General features: G+C 42.6%; 1 protein-coding gene across 2 annotated transcripts in view; it reads left to right on the top strand.

The window, feature by feature from the left end:
- TGFBR2 (transforming growth factor beta receptor 2) overlaps window positions 1–13,361 on the top strand; it is a 68,666-nt gene that overhangs the window by 29,487 nt on the left and 25,818 nt on the right. For both annotated transcript variants that reach the window (XM_048301442.1, XM_048301448.1), the window contains exons 2-3: window positions 6,128–6,299; window positions 7,929–8,119. In XM_048301442.1, coding sequence (XP_048157399.1) covers window positions 6,128–6,299; window positions 7,929–8,119 — 363 coding nt within the window. The remainder of the gene's footprint in view (window positions 1–6,127; window positions 6,300–7,928; window positions 8,120–13,361) is intronic.

Here is a 13,361-nt window from a genome sequence, read left to right as displayed (position 1 = left end):
AGCCTGCTGTTCCTGAGAGCCCGGGATCAGCTGCCCAGCGGTTTGTGAAGCCTTTGTTCCATCCCTTCCCGGGATCCCAGGGCACCAGAGCCGCGGGTTTCCCGAGCTCGCTCCGGAGCGCCCCCTGCAGCCGCGGGGGAACCATCGCACCTGCCCTGCTCACCGGGAGCCGCCAGCGCCCCTGCCGGCTGCGAGCGGAACTGCACCCGAGGGGAAAGGGCCCGACAGCCGAGAAGGCTGGCACTGGGTTTGTGATTGCTGTTACTGCCATAGTTGTTGTTGTTTTGTTTGACTGGTTATATACATATATATATAGAGTAAAGAACTGTTATTCCTATTTCCCACATCTTTGCCTAAAGGCCCTTGATTTCAAAATATAATAACTTGGAGGGAAAAGGGGTTATATCTGCCACTTCAAGGGGGGCCTCTGCCTTCCTTAGCAGACACCTGTCTTTCAAAACCGAGACAGTGTTTAGTACTGTTCCTGGCAAAACTTGCTTTCTTTCTGTTGGATGAGAAGGTAATACAGTTTGGATGTTCTTCATAGCTGCTACTGTGCTTTCCAAACACAGATATATGATATCGTGGAGCTATGCTTTGTGGGAGAACAAGGACAATCTGCTTCAAGGCTCTCTGATAAAGGCATTGTCCTCCTGGCAGATTTCTGTGATACAGGGGAGTGAAATCTTAAAGTCTCTCTCATCAGGTGGAATTATTTCACATCAGCTGAGTAGTAGTTGAGTTCTCATCCCAATGTCTCTCTCAGCATTTTTGTTTTCGGGGGTGGGATCTGCCTGCTATTTTATAAGTATACATGTGCCAGAGACACTGGATGAGAGAATAGAAGTGCATGACAGGATTTTACAAGATAGGAGTAAGAGAAACTGGCTGCTGTTTCTGAAATGCATCGTAAGGCATAAAAAGTTTTCCAGTGTAGATATTTCCGAAAAAGACAGCATGTTGGTTTGGGCTTTATTTAATGTTGTTAGCTTGTGAGAATTCTGTAATGATATTAAAAAATAAGGGAAAAGTAAACTACAACCTTAGGCCTCAATAGAAGTTACATATCTACAAAAAACAGGTGCAAAGCAAACTTCAAGGCAAGTCAATATAATTTGGGTGAGGTGACCTGTTTATGGTGTCCCAAGAAATCATAAATAAAGATGTGAACCATAGAAGAGAAGCATTGTCCTGTAAGCCTGGTTCCACCAGAATCCATGGAGTGGACATTTCTAATATGACTGCTCTAGTGTCTCTTCCATAGAGTCCAGCCCACGTGTTGGCTTGCACGTTCCATGCATTTTAAACACGGTGGCTGATCTCTGCTGAACTGGTTGGCTGACAGCTTTATAGCCAAGAAACCGCAGTCTTTTATTTGGAGCCCTCTCCATGGACAAAGAAGCAAGGAAAGCTAGAATTAGGCTTCCTGTAGAAGTCAAAATAAGAAAACTAACATTAGAGAGTGGATGGCAAATTCAAATTTTAGGAGACAAGCACACATTTATGGATGGCTTCATTAACCTGTGCAAATCTTTGATTTCTCTGTTGACTTTTTCATTACTTTTTCATTATATCCACTTTTTTTTTTTTTTAATGCAAAATCAGAGGTTGCTTCTGTCCACAATGTTCAAGTGACTTTAGCTGTCTTAACAGGAGAAAATCTTGAGCAGTTGGCTACTGTGGTATGAACTGTGCAGCAGAATAGTCAAATATTTCTAGACATGAACATTTAAGTAACTACAAGAAGAGTAGCAATCTTGCTGGTCCAGAACCACTTGCGGGTTGTAGGTCCCTCAGGTAATGAGTGAATACACATTCCTGGGGAAGAATCCTACCAATTTGTCATTCTCCAGGTAGGACTTTGTTGATTAAAGTTAGTTGGGAGTTCATGTGACCTGGAAGAAGACCCATCTTTTCAGGACTTCTAAGTCCTCAGAGTTTAGTAGCAGGCTGTGATCAAAGGGTGATGTCGAAGTTCATCTCTAACTCCACATTTCCTCTCAGGCCATTTGCAGAGTGTGGTTTCAGCATCAGATAGAAAAAGTCACACTGGCTTCATTTTGGAACTAGATGGGTTATCACAGTGGTCAAGGCCAATGAGGAATAACAAACAACACACCAACACCTGCTGGAGCATTATGACAGTCTTAGGGAAAGTAAGCTGCAGTCTCACTTTAAATCAAATATTGAAGCATGGAATAAAATTTGTCCACCTGGGCAGTTTATACAGTACTTTGAACTGCCAGAGGCATGAATAGAGGGCCACTGATCTGTGAGCCTCTGTTAGAAGAATTTCGGGGGGAAAATACAAGTGTAGTCAGTTCTGGAAGTCCGAGAACCCCATTAGCTTTTGACAGTAATTAAATCTGATAAGAAATTACCTGACCCTAGCTGCCCAACCTTTTGGTAGTGTTGTTAGTGATTAAACTAATGCCTACCTTAGAAACTTAAGGTTCGTGACCTTACAGGGGATTGCTGCTTTCCAGATGGGTTTGTTGTTGGGTTTTTGTTTTTTTGTTTTTTTTTTTTTGGTTTTTTGTTTTTTTTTTTTGTTTTCTCCAAGTAGTTTGGTTTGATGATCCCTCCTTGGAAGAGGTCCAAACATATTGTCATCCATCTGTTCCAGTGGGTGAGCCTTGGCAGAACTTGGCACAGCCAGCGATGGCATAGGAACCAAACCCTTTCTCTCAACAAATACATTGTGCTTGAAACAGTTTACCTAAGGACCCACCTTCACGTGGCTTTGGGCTCCAGTGCTGTAGGCACTGGAGGGAACTGCGTCATGTTTATGGCAGAGGCATCCGTCGTGCCACAGCTGCCATGTGAGCTCAGAGCTGAAAGCAGCAGAGATGCAGCTGAAGTCTTTGCAGATTGAGCAGCAGATGTCTTTCCTCTGTGCTCAGTTGTGAGATGTTTGGCACCCTGCCTCAGGTTTCCTGTGTAAATTTGGGTGAGTCACTTCACCTCTCCCATAGTATTTGTCTCTGTTTTTCTTCCAGGCTTTTAGGACCATAGATTGTTTCTTTCTGGGTAGAGGGACAGTCCCTCACTATCAGGTTTCGTTCATTACTGCAACCTAGATAAGTTGTTATAGCTATTAGTTTCTTTTCCAGAAGAGATGTACAGTTTACTAGAATGAAGATTATGTTAACACATATTTCATAGAACACTACATTCAAGACCTTTTGAGTTCCTACTACACCTGCCTCAATGAGACTGTTCCTCTGCATGGCTGCTGCGAGTTGTTGCAACACATATAATTAAGAACAAGAAATGTTTACCTGGGACTTAAAATTCTGACAGCATTCTCCACCCATTTAAGTGCTCCCAGTGTTGTAAATGGAGTGACACACTTCCCTTGGAAGAGAGAAGGGCAATGTTTATTTTAACAAAGTTTGACAGTAAAAGTGACAGTGCTTTAACAAGCTTTGATGGCAAGGTACTCTTGATTATTTACTGCATAGAGGACAAGGTGGGATAAAAGTCAGAGACACCCTCATGTTGAGTCATGGGGTTCAGAAAGGACCCCCTCGCATTCTAAACCCCTTTTTCAGGGGGTTTCCAGCTGTGTCTGGATCCACACCTAGTTCCAGGCTAGGAACTTAGGTCTAAAGGATTATATGTGCACAATCATTCCTTTATCTCACTTAGCTAAGATTTCAAAGTTTCAGCATGCTTCTTCCCAGTTCACTTACTGAGTATTTGATGCAATAAGGATTCTCTCAGCCTTGAGGAGCAACCTCAAGAGGCATTCCTGTTCAAGGGGAGATCCTGGCATGCAGCCCGCTACCGTGCAGGAGAGCTTAGCAGACCCTGGGCTGTTCTCTGTTCATGGAGTAAGATGATTGACTTGCAGTAATATTTGCATGCCAGCTGTATTTTGGTTGGCGCATGCTCAACTAACCCTCAGCTGTTGAGTAAGTTTTATGGTCTTCAGCTATTGTGTTGTTATCTGTCTTCCCAGAGTCCAGTTTTAAGCCAGGTGCAGCCCTCACAACCAGCACTGTTGGCTCTTGCTTAAGCCAAAAGCAGGGGGGAGCACACTGCCACACCCAGTGAGCTCATCCTAACCAGCCCCTCTGTGTAGCATCTTCTTCTATACCGTAAAACCGCTGGAAGTTTTGCCACTGATTACAGTGGTCAGTACCAGAGCATGCTAGTGGTGAGAAGGATGTGTGGTTTGGATGAAGAGGGAAGACTTTTCTCTCAGTCCCTCACAATGGTTCAGAAATCCATTGAAAATGTTAGCAAGAGGCCCTTTTATTTCCTCCTGGAAAAATCATGTATATTTATTTCCCATAAGAAAATAAGCTAATGGTAGTAAAGAGTGAAGTTCTAGAAGGAAAAAATTGATTTCTCAGCTAATTGAGTAGAGAGGGGGAAATTACAAATCCCTGGTTGCCTGTTACGGGTTGACTAGCAACATTTGGCCACAGAAAGCAATATGAACACAGTTTTAACACACAGGTGGCTACAAGAGAAGGGCTGTGCTGCATGTTGTCCTGGGGTGACGTTATGAAGCCGCTTTATTCCTTAACCATCCGCTCAATGCCCAAGGACGCTGTGCCTCTAAGATGGACCCGGGGCCGGGGCTGGAGCCAGGGGCTGGAGGGGGCAGTTGAACAGTTCAGCCCAACAGCTCCAGGGGCTCGGGAGGGAGTGCGCTGGGAGCGCTGTGCTGCTTTTTGGTTTCCTTTGTGTTCTGGCTAGCTGGAAAAAGTTCAGTTGGTTTCTTTTCTTGTTCTTTTTTCCCTTTCCTTCCCCTTGCCTCACTGCCTCCCTTCCCTCCTCGCCGGTCCAGGGAGCCTGCAGGGGCGGCCCCAGTGGGCCCACAGGGTGGCCCCAGCTAGCCCCTCTCTGGGAATTTGTTGTATTTTGAGGGGGGTTTTCTATCCTGTTCTGCCCTGTTTTGTTCGTGTGTTAATAAACAGTTTGGTTTCTTTTTCCCACTTTCACTCCTTGTGACCCATTTGTCTCATTGATGGAGGAAAAGGGGAGGAACACTCATTCCGGAGTGTTTCCTCCTAAAGTTTTGTCTCAAAAACCAAGACACATGTAAGCCCAGTATCTCCTCAAAGCGGTTCGACCTACTTTTCCAATTACATTGCAAAGTGAGTCAGACTGAAACCATTGTTGATTGTCTGCTCCACTTCAGATAGTTGCATGTTCGTTTCAGCTTTAGAAAGAAGTTTGTGTCAGCGTTTTCTGTTCCTTGTAGTTGCACTGGCTTTTCAAAAGTATTTGAGCTAAAAGTATGTTTCCCGAAGTTCAAACACTAGCACAAAAAATATCTTTTTCCTTACTACTGCCACACTGAAGCAGACGGTGAGTACTAAGACTCTGAACCAGTAAGCATGTAATGATTCAATTTCTGGGTGCAGAAAAGTAGCTGTTGGGTCAAAGCAGACATCTACAAGACAGGCTGTCATTGCAAGTTAGTTTGAGTTCAAGTCCCCTGGAATTAACCCAGTAACACTCCTGTAGTAGATCACATGACCTGCACAGATGCCCTGTTGCATTTCTAGCTCAAGTTTCACCCACAACCTCTGGCAGACCATCTACCTTAAGCTGAAAGTCTGTTCCAGCTCTGTGTTATGTGTGAACAGTAATCAGATTAGGGATGACACCTAGGTTAGGCCTCAGGTTAGTAAAGACAAAATTGCAAAATTCGTCCTGATCCCTGTCATAATAATGTCACACAGCTAATTGTGCATTCTCACTATGGAACCCACAGCTACTTTGGCACACAGACCATGATGCAATTGTTATGCATGGGGGACAGATACGCTGCCTGTGAGTAATGCCAATGGGTGAGTGCAGAGGAGTTATTTCAGTGCAAACTGGTCTTGGAAAATGTTTGATTCTGCAAACTACAAAGCAACTTGCTCCCTCTGAAGTCAATAGAAGTTCATTTTGCTTTTCAAATTCACTTTGATTAACGTGGTCTTGACACCGTGGCACTTACCTTGTTGTAAAGAAAATTGGTAGCTGTGAAAGATCAAAGATTTTCTAATTTAAGGTAGGAGGAAATGTTTGCTTCTGATGAAAACCTTATCTTCATAATAAGCAGTAATACAATCTGATAATCTACCATTACTGAATTTCCTTTTCTTTTTTTTTCCTTAAGCTGAATTTACATCACCTGTAGAGAGAAATAAGGAAAGTGGACTGAAAATGCCAAACCTATGCAAATTTTGTGATATTAAAGTAACAACCTGCTCAAACCAACATCAGTGCAAGAGCAACTGCAACATCACTTCTATCTGCGAGAAGAGTAGTGAAGTCTGTGTTGCCATATGGTAAGTTATTTCTTCTTGCAGCTGGGGACAGGAGCACACCCTCATTCATCATGGCTTAGTACTTTCCTCGATTGCTCTGATACTCAGAATGTCCCTGCTACCTCACCACACTTTGCTCTCTCACTCCCAACTCATATCTGTGCACAGCATACCAAGAGTTGCTTGAGGTTAACAATTCTGATATGAAATGTTCTGGGGACTTTTTTTTTTCTTCTAAAACAGTTCTGTTCCAGCTTAAGCTGTTATTGGAAAAGAGGCATGGTCTTGGGCAAACCATTAAACTGTATCCACCCACAGCACTCAAGAGTAGAAACAGATTTGAGGCTCGAGAGGATTGTGGTGACAGCTGCTGAACAAAGACAATTCTCTCTCAGGTTTCAAGTGAACTAGATTATGTGGATTTATCACAAGAGGCTTATTGCCATGTATAGGTAGAAATACTTCCTCTTAATGGGAAAAAACTTCTGTGTAGGTAGAGACTTTGATGTAGGCATGATGCCTTTTGTATAGCCTATGTCTAGGTTCAAAGAAATCAAGAGGTTATGAAAATTAGTTGTAATGCTTCTTTAGGATTTATTGGCTTTAAGCTTGTGTTCCAGTCTAAAAACTGAGGGTTTGCGCTTTCATAAATGGGAATCCAATCCTACCAAAGAAAGCCAGAAACACTGTTAATGAGTTAATAACTGGACTAAAGGAACAGAACTGAGTCCTTGCAGCATTGCTGCTGATTTACAGAGGGACATAACTAATTTGTGTGCTAAGGGATTAATTGTGTCCATTGACTTGGGACGTTCAGCGTAGTTGGAAGTAGGCACTTCAATTCAGGATCAGTCCAGTGTGCTGTTCCATATTTGTCCTGCGCTTCTTTAGTAAGTCATCAGTGTCTATTATCGCCATAAAAAGGGGCTGTTGTACAACTTAAGATACATTTTGGATTTTTCATGACCGTTTATCTAAAAGGCAAGAAAACTGTAAAGTGCTTTTTGCCTTCAAGACTTTTGTCAATGAAATTAAATCTGTGGACCAGGACAAAACACAGGAATATGGTCCAGATTATCCGCTGTAAATATTTCCCTGACTGTGAGGCATCTCTAGCTTGCATCAGTTTTTATGATTGGTATTTTGGTGGAGGTTTTTTTGGTTGGTTGAGGTTTTTTATATATATAACTCCTTCAGTGCACAAACTGTGCTGATTGTAGGCTTCAAAAGCAAAATGAAAAGGCCAACTCACTAGAAATTCCTCAGATTTTGAGGAAATAATTCCGTTTTTGTCATAATTTCCCACAGATTTTTACTGTCTGCTCAGTGACCGCAAAAACCAAAAGTATGTTCTCAAGTTCACAGCAGTTCATTGAGCATTAGCTTTAATAATTCTAAGTGAGATTTCAGAGGCACTCTTCTGAGCTTAGCAGTAATGTGATATAGGAATAGCTGTGCCATTGTACAGATGTGAGGAGCCCAGATACTGCCAAATTTACCCCATTCAGGAAAGACAGAGAAGAAAATACGATGCTCTTTAAACACCATTTATATTCTCAAAAGAGGCAAATTTTGGGCAGGCGCAGTCCTGTCTGCTCCCTTTGTAAAATATTCCCTTTTTGATTTCAATTTTCTCCTTTTCATTTTTAGGAGACAGAATGATGAAAATATGACATTAGAAACAATATGCCATGATCCCCAGAAAACACTGTATGGTCACATTTTGGATGACTATAAATCGGAGCAGTGTTTGATGAGAGAAAAGAAGGATGATGGGGGATTGATGTTCATGTGTTCCTGCACAGGTGAAGAATGCAATGATATGCTCATTTTTACATCAGGTAGGTTTAATAATTTACCTTGAATTCCTACATTTCTTGCATATAATATTAACTGTATTATACCAATGTACTTTGGAACTGCATTTTGTGGGGGAGAACTTCTAGTGGCAGGTGCTCTTTTGGTCTTTTATGAATCTTGCAAAGTCTCAACCTTTCTGTGTCTGAGGGTACTTCTTCCTGCCAGGCTGTCCTCATTTTGAAGTAAGTCTAATATTCAGCTCAAGACACTGCACTTAAAAGCTGATGGAAGATGAAAGCAAGATGCTCACAGTTGTTCTGTTGATACACCAAAATGCAACACATGTTAATTACATTATAAAATCTAAACTAAAGGCAAATGCCATATTTAAGGTCCTACCTCCTCTAAAAGGCTGTATTGCCACAGCATGTTATCTACATATACAGATGTTACTGGTAATGTGATAGGATGTAAATTTAAAGTCAGCTTCCCTGGTGTAAGTGACCATCTGTACCTCTCTTGTGGCGGGTGTGAAGTAGCTAGGTTCGTTCTCTGGGACATTTGTTCCCTCACACCTACTACGGCACAAGGAAGCGTATGTGAGTTCACAAACCAGGGAAATGTGAGTACAGACCAAACCGCAAGTGCATAACCCATCCCCATTCTACTTCATGAACGCTAATATAGGCCACTGCAGACACAGTGAAGGCAGTACGGATGTATGCAGTGCTGGTGGACCTCATGCTGCACACACAGATGTGCATGGTGCAGGCACCCCTCGTGCTTTATTTTCTCCTACCAGCTGTGATTCTTTCACTGCGACCAAGTCAGGTCTCTCACAGGCAAGTGTGAGGCCTCCTATGCAGAACTCTGTGTACACACACTTCTGAAGGAGTGTGGCCCACCACACCCATCCTCATCACCCCTAAGTTCCTCAGATATAATTAAGTCCTTCTTACCTGAGATAACGACAGGTTGGGCTGTTGTTTCCACTCCTGGGAAACATGGTATGTGACTGCGCTGAGGGGGACAGCTATGTAAGTGACTTGTAGCTGTCACTTCCTAGCTTCCAAGAAGGCTAACTAGTTTAGGTCACAAAACCACACCAAATTAGCCAAGAGCAAGCTAGCAAGTCTTTGCTTCCCTGAGCCCAGGCTATCCATATCTGGTGCCACCCCTCATCCCCATCTTCCTCATCCCCTCCCCAAGGTTGATTCGAAGCCAGACAACCTGACTGCTGATCCATGGTTGTGTGACCAACCCTTACTTGGGTGTTCTTTAAAGGATTTTGAGTATATACTGGTATTGATATGAGCACAGATGGTAGACCCAGGACCTAATTCTAACTGATTGCCTTGATTTTATTGAAGAGAATGTGTTCCCAGAGAAGAGATCTTACTCTGTGTCAGCTGTCTAGTGATTTTGTACAACATGAACCACACCCTTGTGGATTTTGGCTACTTTGTTGTGAGTTAGCTACGTTATAGCTGTTTTTCCTGGAGCTGTGTAGCTGAACGCAGTCACTGATAAATGTGTCTTTGGTGGGTATGGTTAGGAAAACCGTTCTAGAAATTCAACACAAGTGCCTTCATTCCTATCAACTCTGCAGCCCACTCACACTTCCAGACCAACCTAAAAGGAGTAGTAGAAATTTAAACCCAGTCTTTTTACCCTAATTCCTTTCACTCTTCCAAGTGGAACTTTTCCTTCTATGTCATGTGCTGTAAGCACTCTAGGTGACTCATGAAAACCATGTGCTACTTTTATATGTATTAAGTGAATAACTACAGATAAAAATTAAAGTAATGTAAAACTTCACTTTATAACATTTCCAGTTCATTCACAAACACAAGCATTAACTCCAGTCGGGAGCAGGGAGAATTGAGGCTTTGTTATTCCTTTTATATTGTTGTGGATTAGTGTTTCTTTTAAATGAAAACAGCCCCTTTGGGTTGCTTGCCTGGTTAGCCGTGGCAGGAAGACAAACGATTTTTACAGTATCAGACATGCGGTTTCCTGTCTGTGTTTAACTTTGAGCAGAACATCACAGCCAGCTGGTCCATGGCTCCTCCAGACAACTAGATAATAGCCTGTAATAATTTTGCCTTTGGAATGACTGTCATCCAGATCTATTCTGTACATTGTTCTTGCAGGGTTTTTTCGCTACGTTTCTTGTACACCAGAGCAAGAATTTTTGCAGTGGTTTTGCACATTCTGTAGTTTTAGAGAGCAAGACCAGAGCTACTCTAAAAAAGCCTGATCAAACAGTGATTTTAGTCATTTACTAGCAGAAACTGAGATAAAAAAGATTGCAATTTTTCACCCGTGAATTGCAGAATTTCCTTTCAAGCTGCTGCTATAAACGACTACTGTTATACCTCTTCTTCCTGTATGCACACTTAAGACAGACCAGATTTAGTTCGTTTCTGGAGTTTCTGGGGTAAGAAAGAAAATTGTGGGTAAGGCAACAAGTTCTAATTTCCACCAAAGGTTAGTCACCAAATTCCAGTGATTCACAGCTGAGCTGTTATTGCTTATGGAAGAATTGGTTTATAGCACTGTTGGCTTGCATAGGTCTTGACTGTGAAGGGCAAACCTCCTGACTCCATTTTTAGACACAAGCATCTAAAGGTTTTGCATATTGGAGGTGTTGTGACTCACCCAAGGGTGACTTCAGAAGTGTTTGAAGTACTTACATCAAAATCAAATGCCTGTTTATTGTATGGATTTTCATTTAAATTGCCAATCTGCAGGACACAGTCAGAAACATGTGCCTGAACATGCCTGTAGTTCTGCTGTGTCAGGGGGCTGACCCTGATTCAGATCCCTGGCATTTCAGGCCACAGGCACCTGGTGGAAAATACTGAGTGCAGAATTGCTCCAAACAATGTTCTGTAGTTCTTGGAGGAATAACATGCAGGAGACAGGTAACCATTGTAAATCTGACTACTCTGTGTTTATTTTTTAATCCCTCTCTTTTTGTGCCAAACAAAATTGTGGGTGACTGGCAAGCGGCTTACACCCCTGTGGTGGAAAAATGCTTCTCACAGCAAAACTCAATGCCAGTGTGTTGTAATTATTATTTATTCGAAAGTCTAATGTTGGTGTTACCAGAAGGCAAAGCCAGGGAGCAAAACCACTGGAAAAGATTAGCCAGAATCAGAGGTAAAAGGCCTTGGGTGACTAGAAGTTGCCTAGGTGGCAGAGAGAGGCCTGGTCCTTCTGTCATGGAAAAAATGAGCGCAGGATTAGACTACCAGGGTTTTTTGCTCCCTGATGTCTGGTTGTGTCTGCTGGATGTTCTGCATCTTTACCTTCTTCTGCTTTGATCTGCTGTGATGAACTAGGTCTGTCTGTAGTTGTTTGCACAGTCCCAGTTCTCCCTTGATGCTTGTGCAGCTTTGTTCCTCAGCATTCCCTTCACCACAACATCTCTCAGCCATTAGCCAGTGCAAGCATGACAACTGCTTAACAAAGCTGGGTTTTATTAACAATCCCTGTAAACAATTCTTTGACTGAAGTCAAGCCTTATTTACCCTAAGGGACCAAGCAGGACTGTGCCCTTTCCAGCTCCACATCTGACCCGTTCTCTGTGGACCAAGATGACCAGGTACTCATTGTAGACAAGAAAATGGGATTCCTGCATGTTACTTAGTGCATGACCTACCTACCTGCTGTGCCATGCAACCCCTTTCTCTTATGCAGCTCATTCAGACACAGTCATTCAGCAATGTGCAAATGAGCAGTGGAGACTGCAAAGAAGAAAACAAATCATTTAAGTACTATTGTCAGTATATATTCAGTTGTTATCCTGGGCATCAAATTCAAACCCAAGCAACATTGCAGAGAACTCAAAAATTGGAGCCAGGATTTTAACGCAGCTCTGTTTGGTTTATAGTTGTTTCATTCTAATAACTTACATGACGATAGTTTTTTTATCCTCACCTGTCTCTTGCCCTGCTATGCAGATCTCCATGCAGCTTGCAACCGAGGTGTCTGTGGGATTGTTCAGGTAGACTGTTTATTGCTCACCTACTGCAAGATGAAGTCATTCTTTTGGGCATTCTCACCACACCCAAATATGGGGGAAATCTTTAGCAGCAACTCTGAATCATCCACACAGTTGCCTTGGAATACCAAAATCTCAATGATAGAGATGGCTGACAACAAGAGGTCAGCAAGACAAGGTCAACAAGAGTTTATGAGAATAATGAAGCTAACTGGGGGGGGAAGTGTGTCAAGGGAGGGATGGTGATGTGCTGCCTAAGAAACTTCACATTGATCATGGTTTTACAGAGTTGGCTAATTGAGAGTGTAAGAGACATACCTATTTGATTAATCAATTGTGACTGAGTCATTTGCCTGAACGAATTACACCCTATGGATTTGCAGTGCATCAAGGGCCGTGTTTGCTCGCTGTGTACGGTTGTTACCTGGGAGAGCAGCTGTTGCTCTGCTGCCTGAACCACCACAAGCATGCCTGTGTGATGCCTTGTCCCATGCCCAGACTGCAGGAGATATGGATAATGTTTCAGAGTGTCCTTAACTTCATGTCTCTCATTTGTCTCTAACACGTTGTCCCTGTCTTTTCCTTTCTTTCTCTCCTCTTCCTCTTCTTACTAGAGTCAAAGCATTAATGATTTTACTTGACTGCATAGGAGGATCTCAGACTTAAGAGCAGACTTAAAATCTGTGCACAAACAGTCACCAGTCCATAAATACTTATGTGGTGAGTTGTCCGGTGCTCAAGGAACACCAGAAGGGAGATGATTACAGCTGGACTGCTTCCAAGTGAATTTAAACAAAGGCTTTCATTAATCCCTTTTTCTGTTATCCAACTAACATGTTCAGAACGTAACTGTCTTCCAGCTGCCCCATAAAAGAGGTCAGTAACATTACATAACATTGCACAGAGCCTCTCACTGCTTGTATATTGGCTTTGTTCTCTATGTTTCCTCCTAGGTATTTGCAGGCACTAGAGTCCCACCCAGTGCCTGCAGCTGTGTGTAACCAAAGGAGAGGCTGTCTAATGCTGAACATCTGATTCACTTAATGGGATAGAAAGGAAATAGGATGAAAAGAGGCTAAAGAAGCCAAAATTTTGTTTTGCTCTGTATTATTGATATTGTTTTCTTCTTAGGAAAATAACCATGCTCAGTTACAGATTTGTGTAAAAACAAACTAGGCAGTGCTCTTCCAGTCTGGTTGGCATATTTGTTACAATTTGCATCACTTGAGAGCTTAATAAGTATGGGAATTTGTCCAACCTTTTATCAGGTTGTC

This window comes from Corvus hawaiiensis, chromosome 1, assembly GCF_020740725.1.
Source record: "Corvus hawaiiensis isolate bCorHaw1 chromosome 1, bCorHaw1.pri.cur, whole genome shotgun sequence".
NCBI lineage: Eukaryota > Metazoa > Chordata > Aves > Passeriformes > Corvidae > Corvus > Corvus hawaiiensis.
This window is presented reverse-complemented; position numbering and strand designations above follow the sequence as displayed.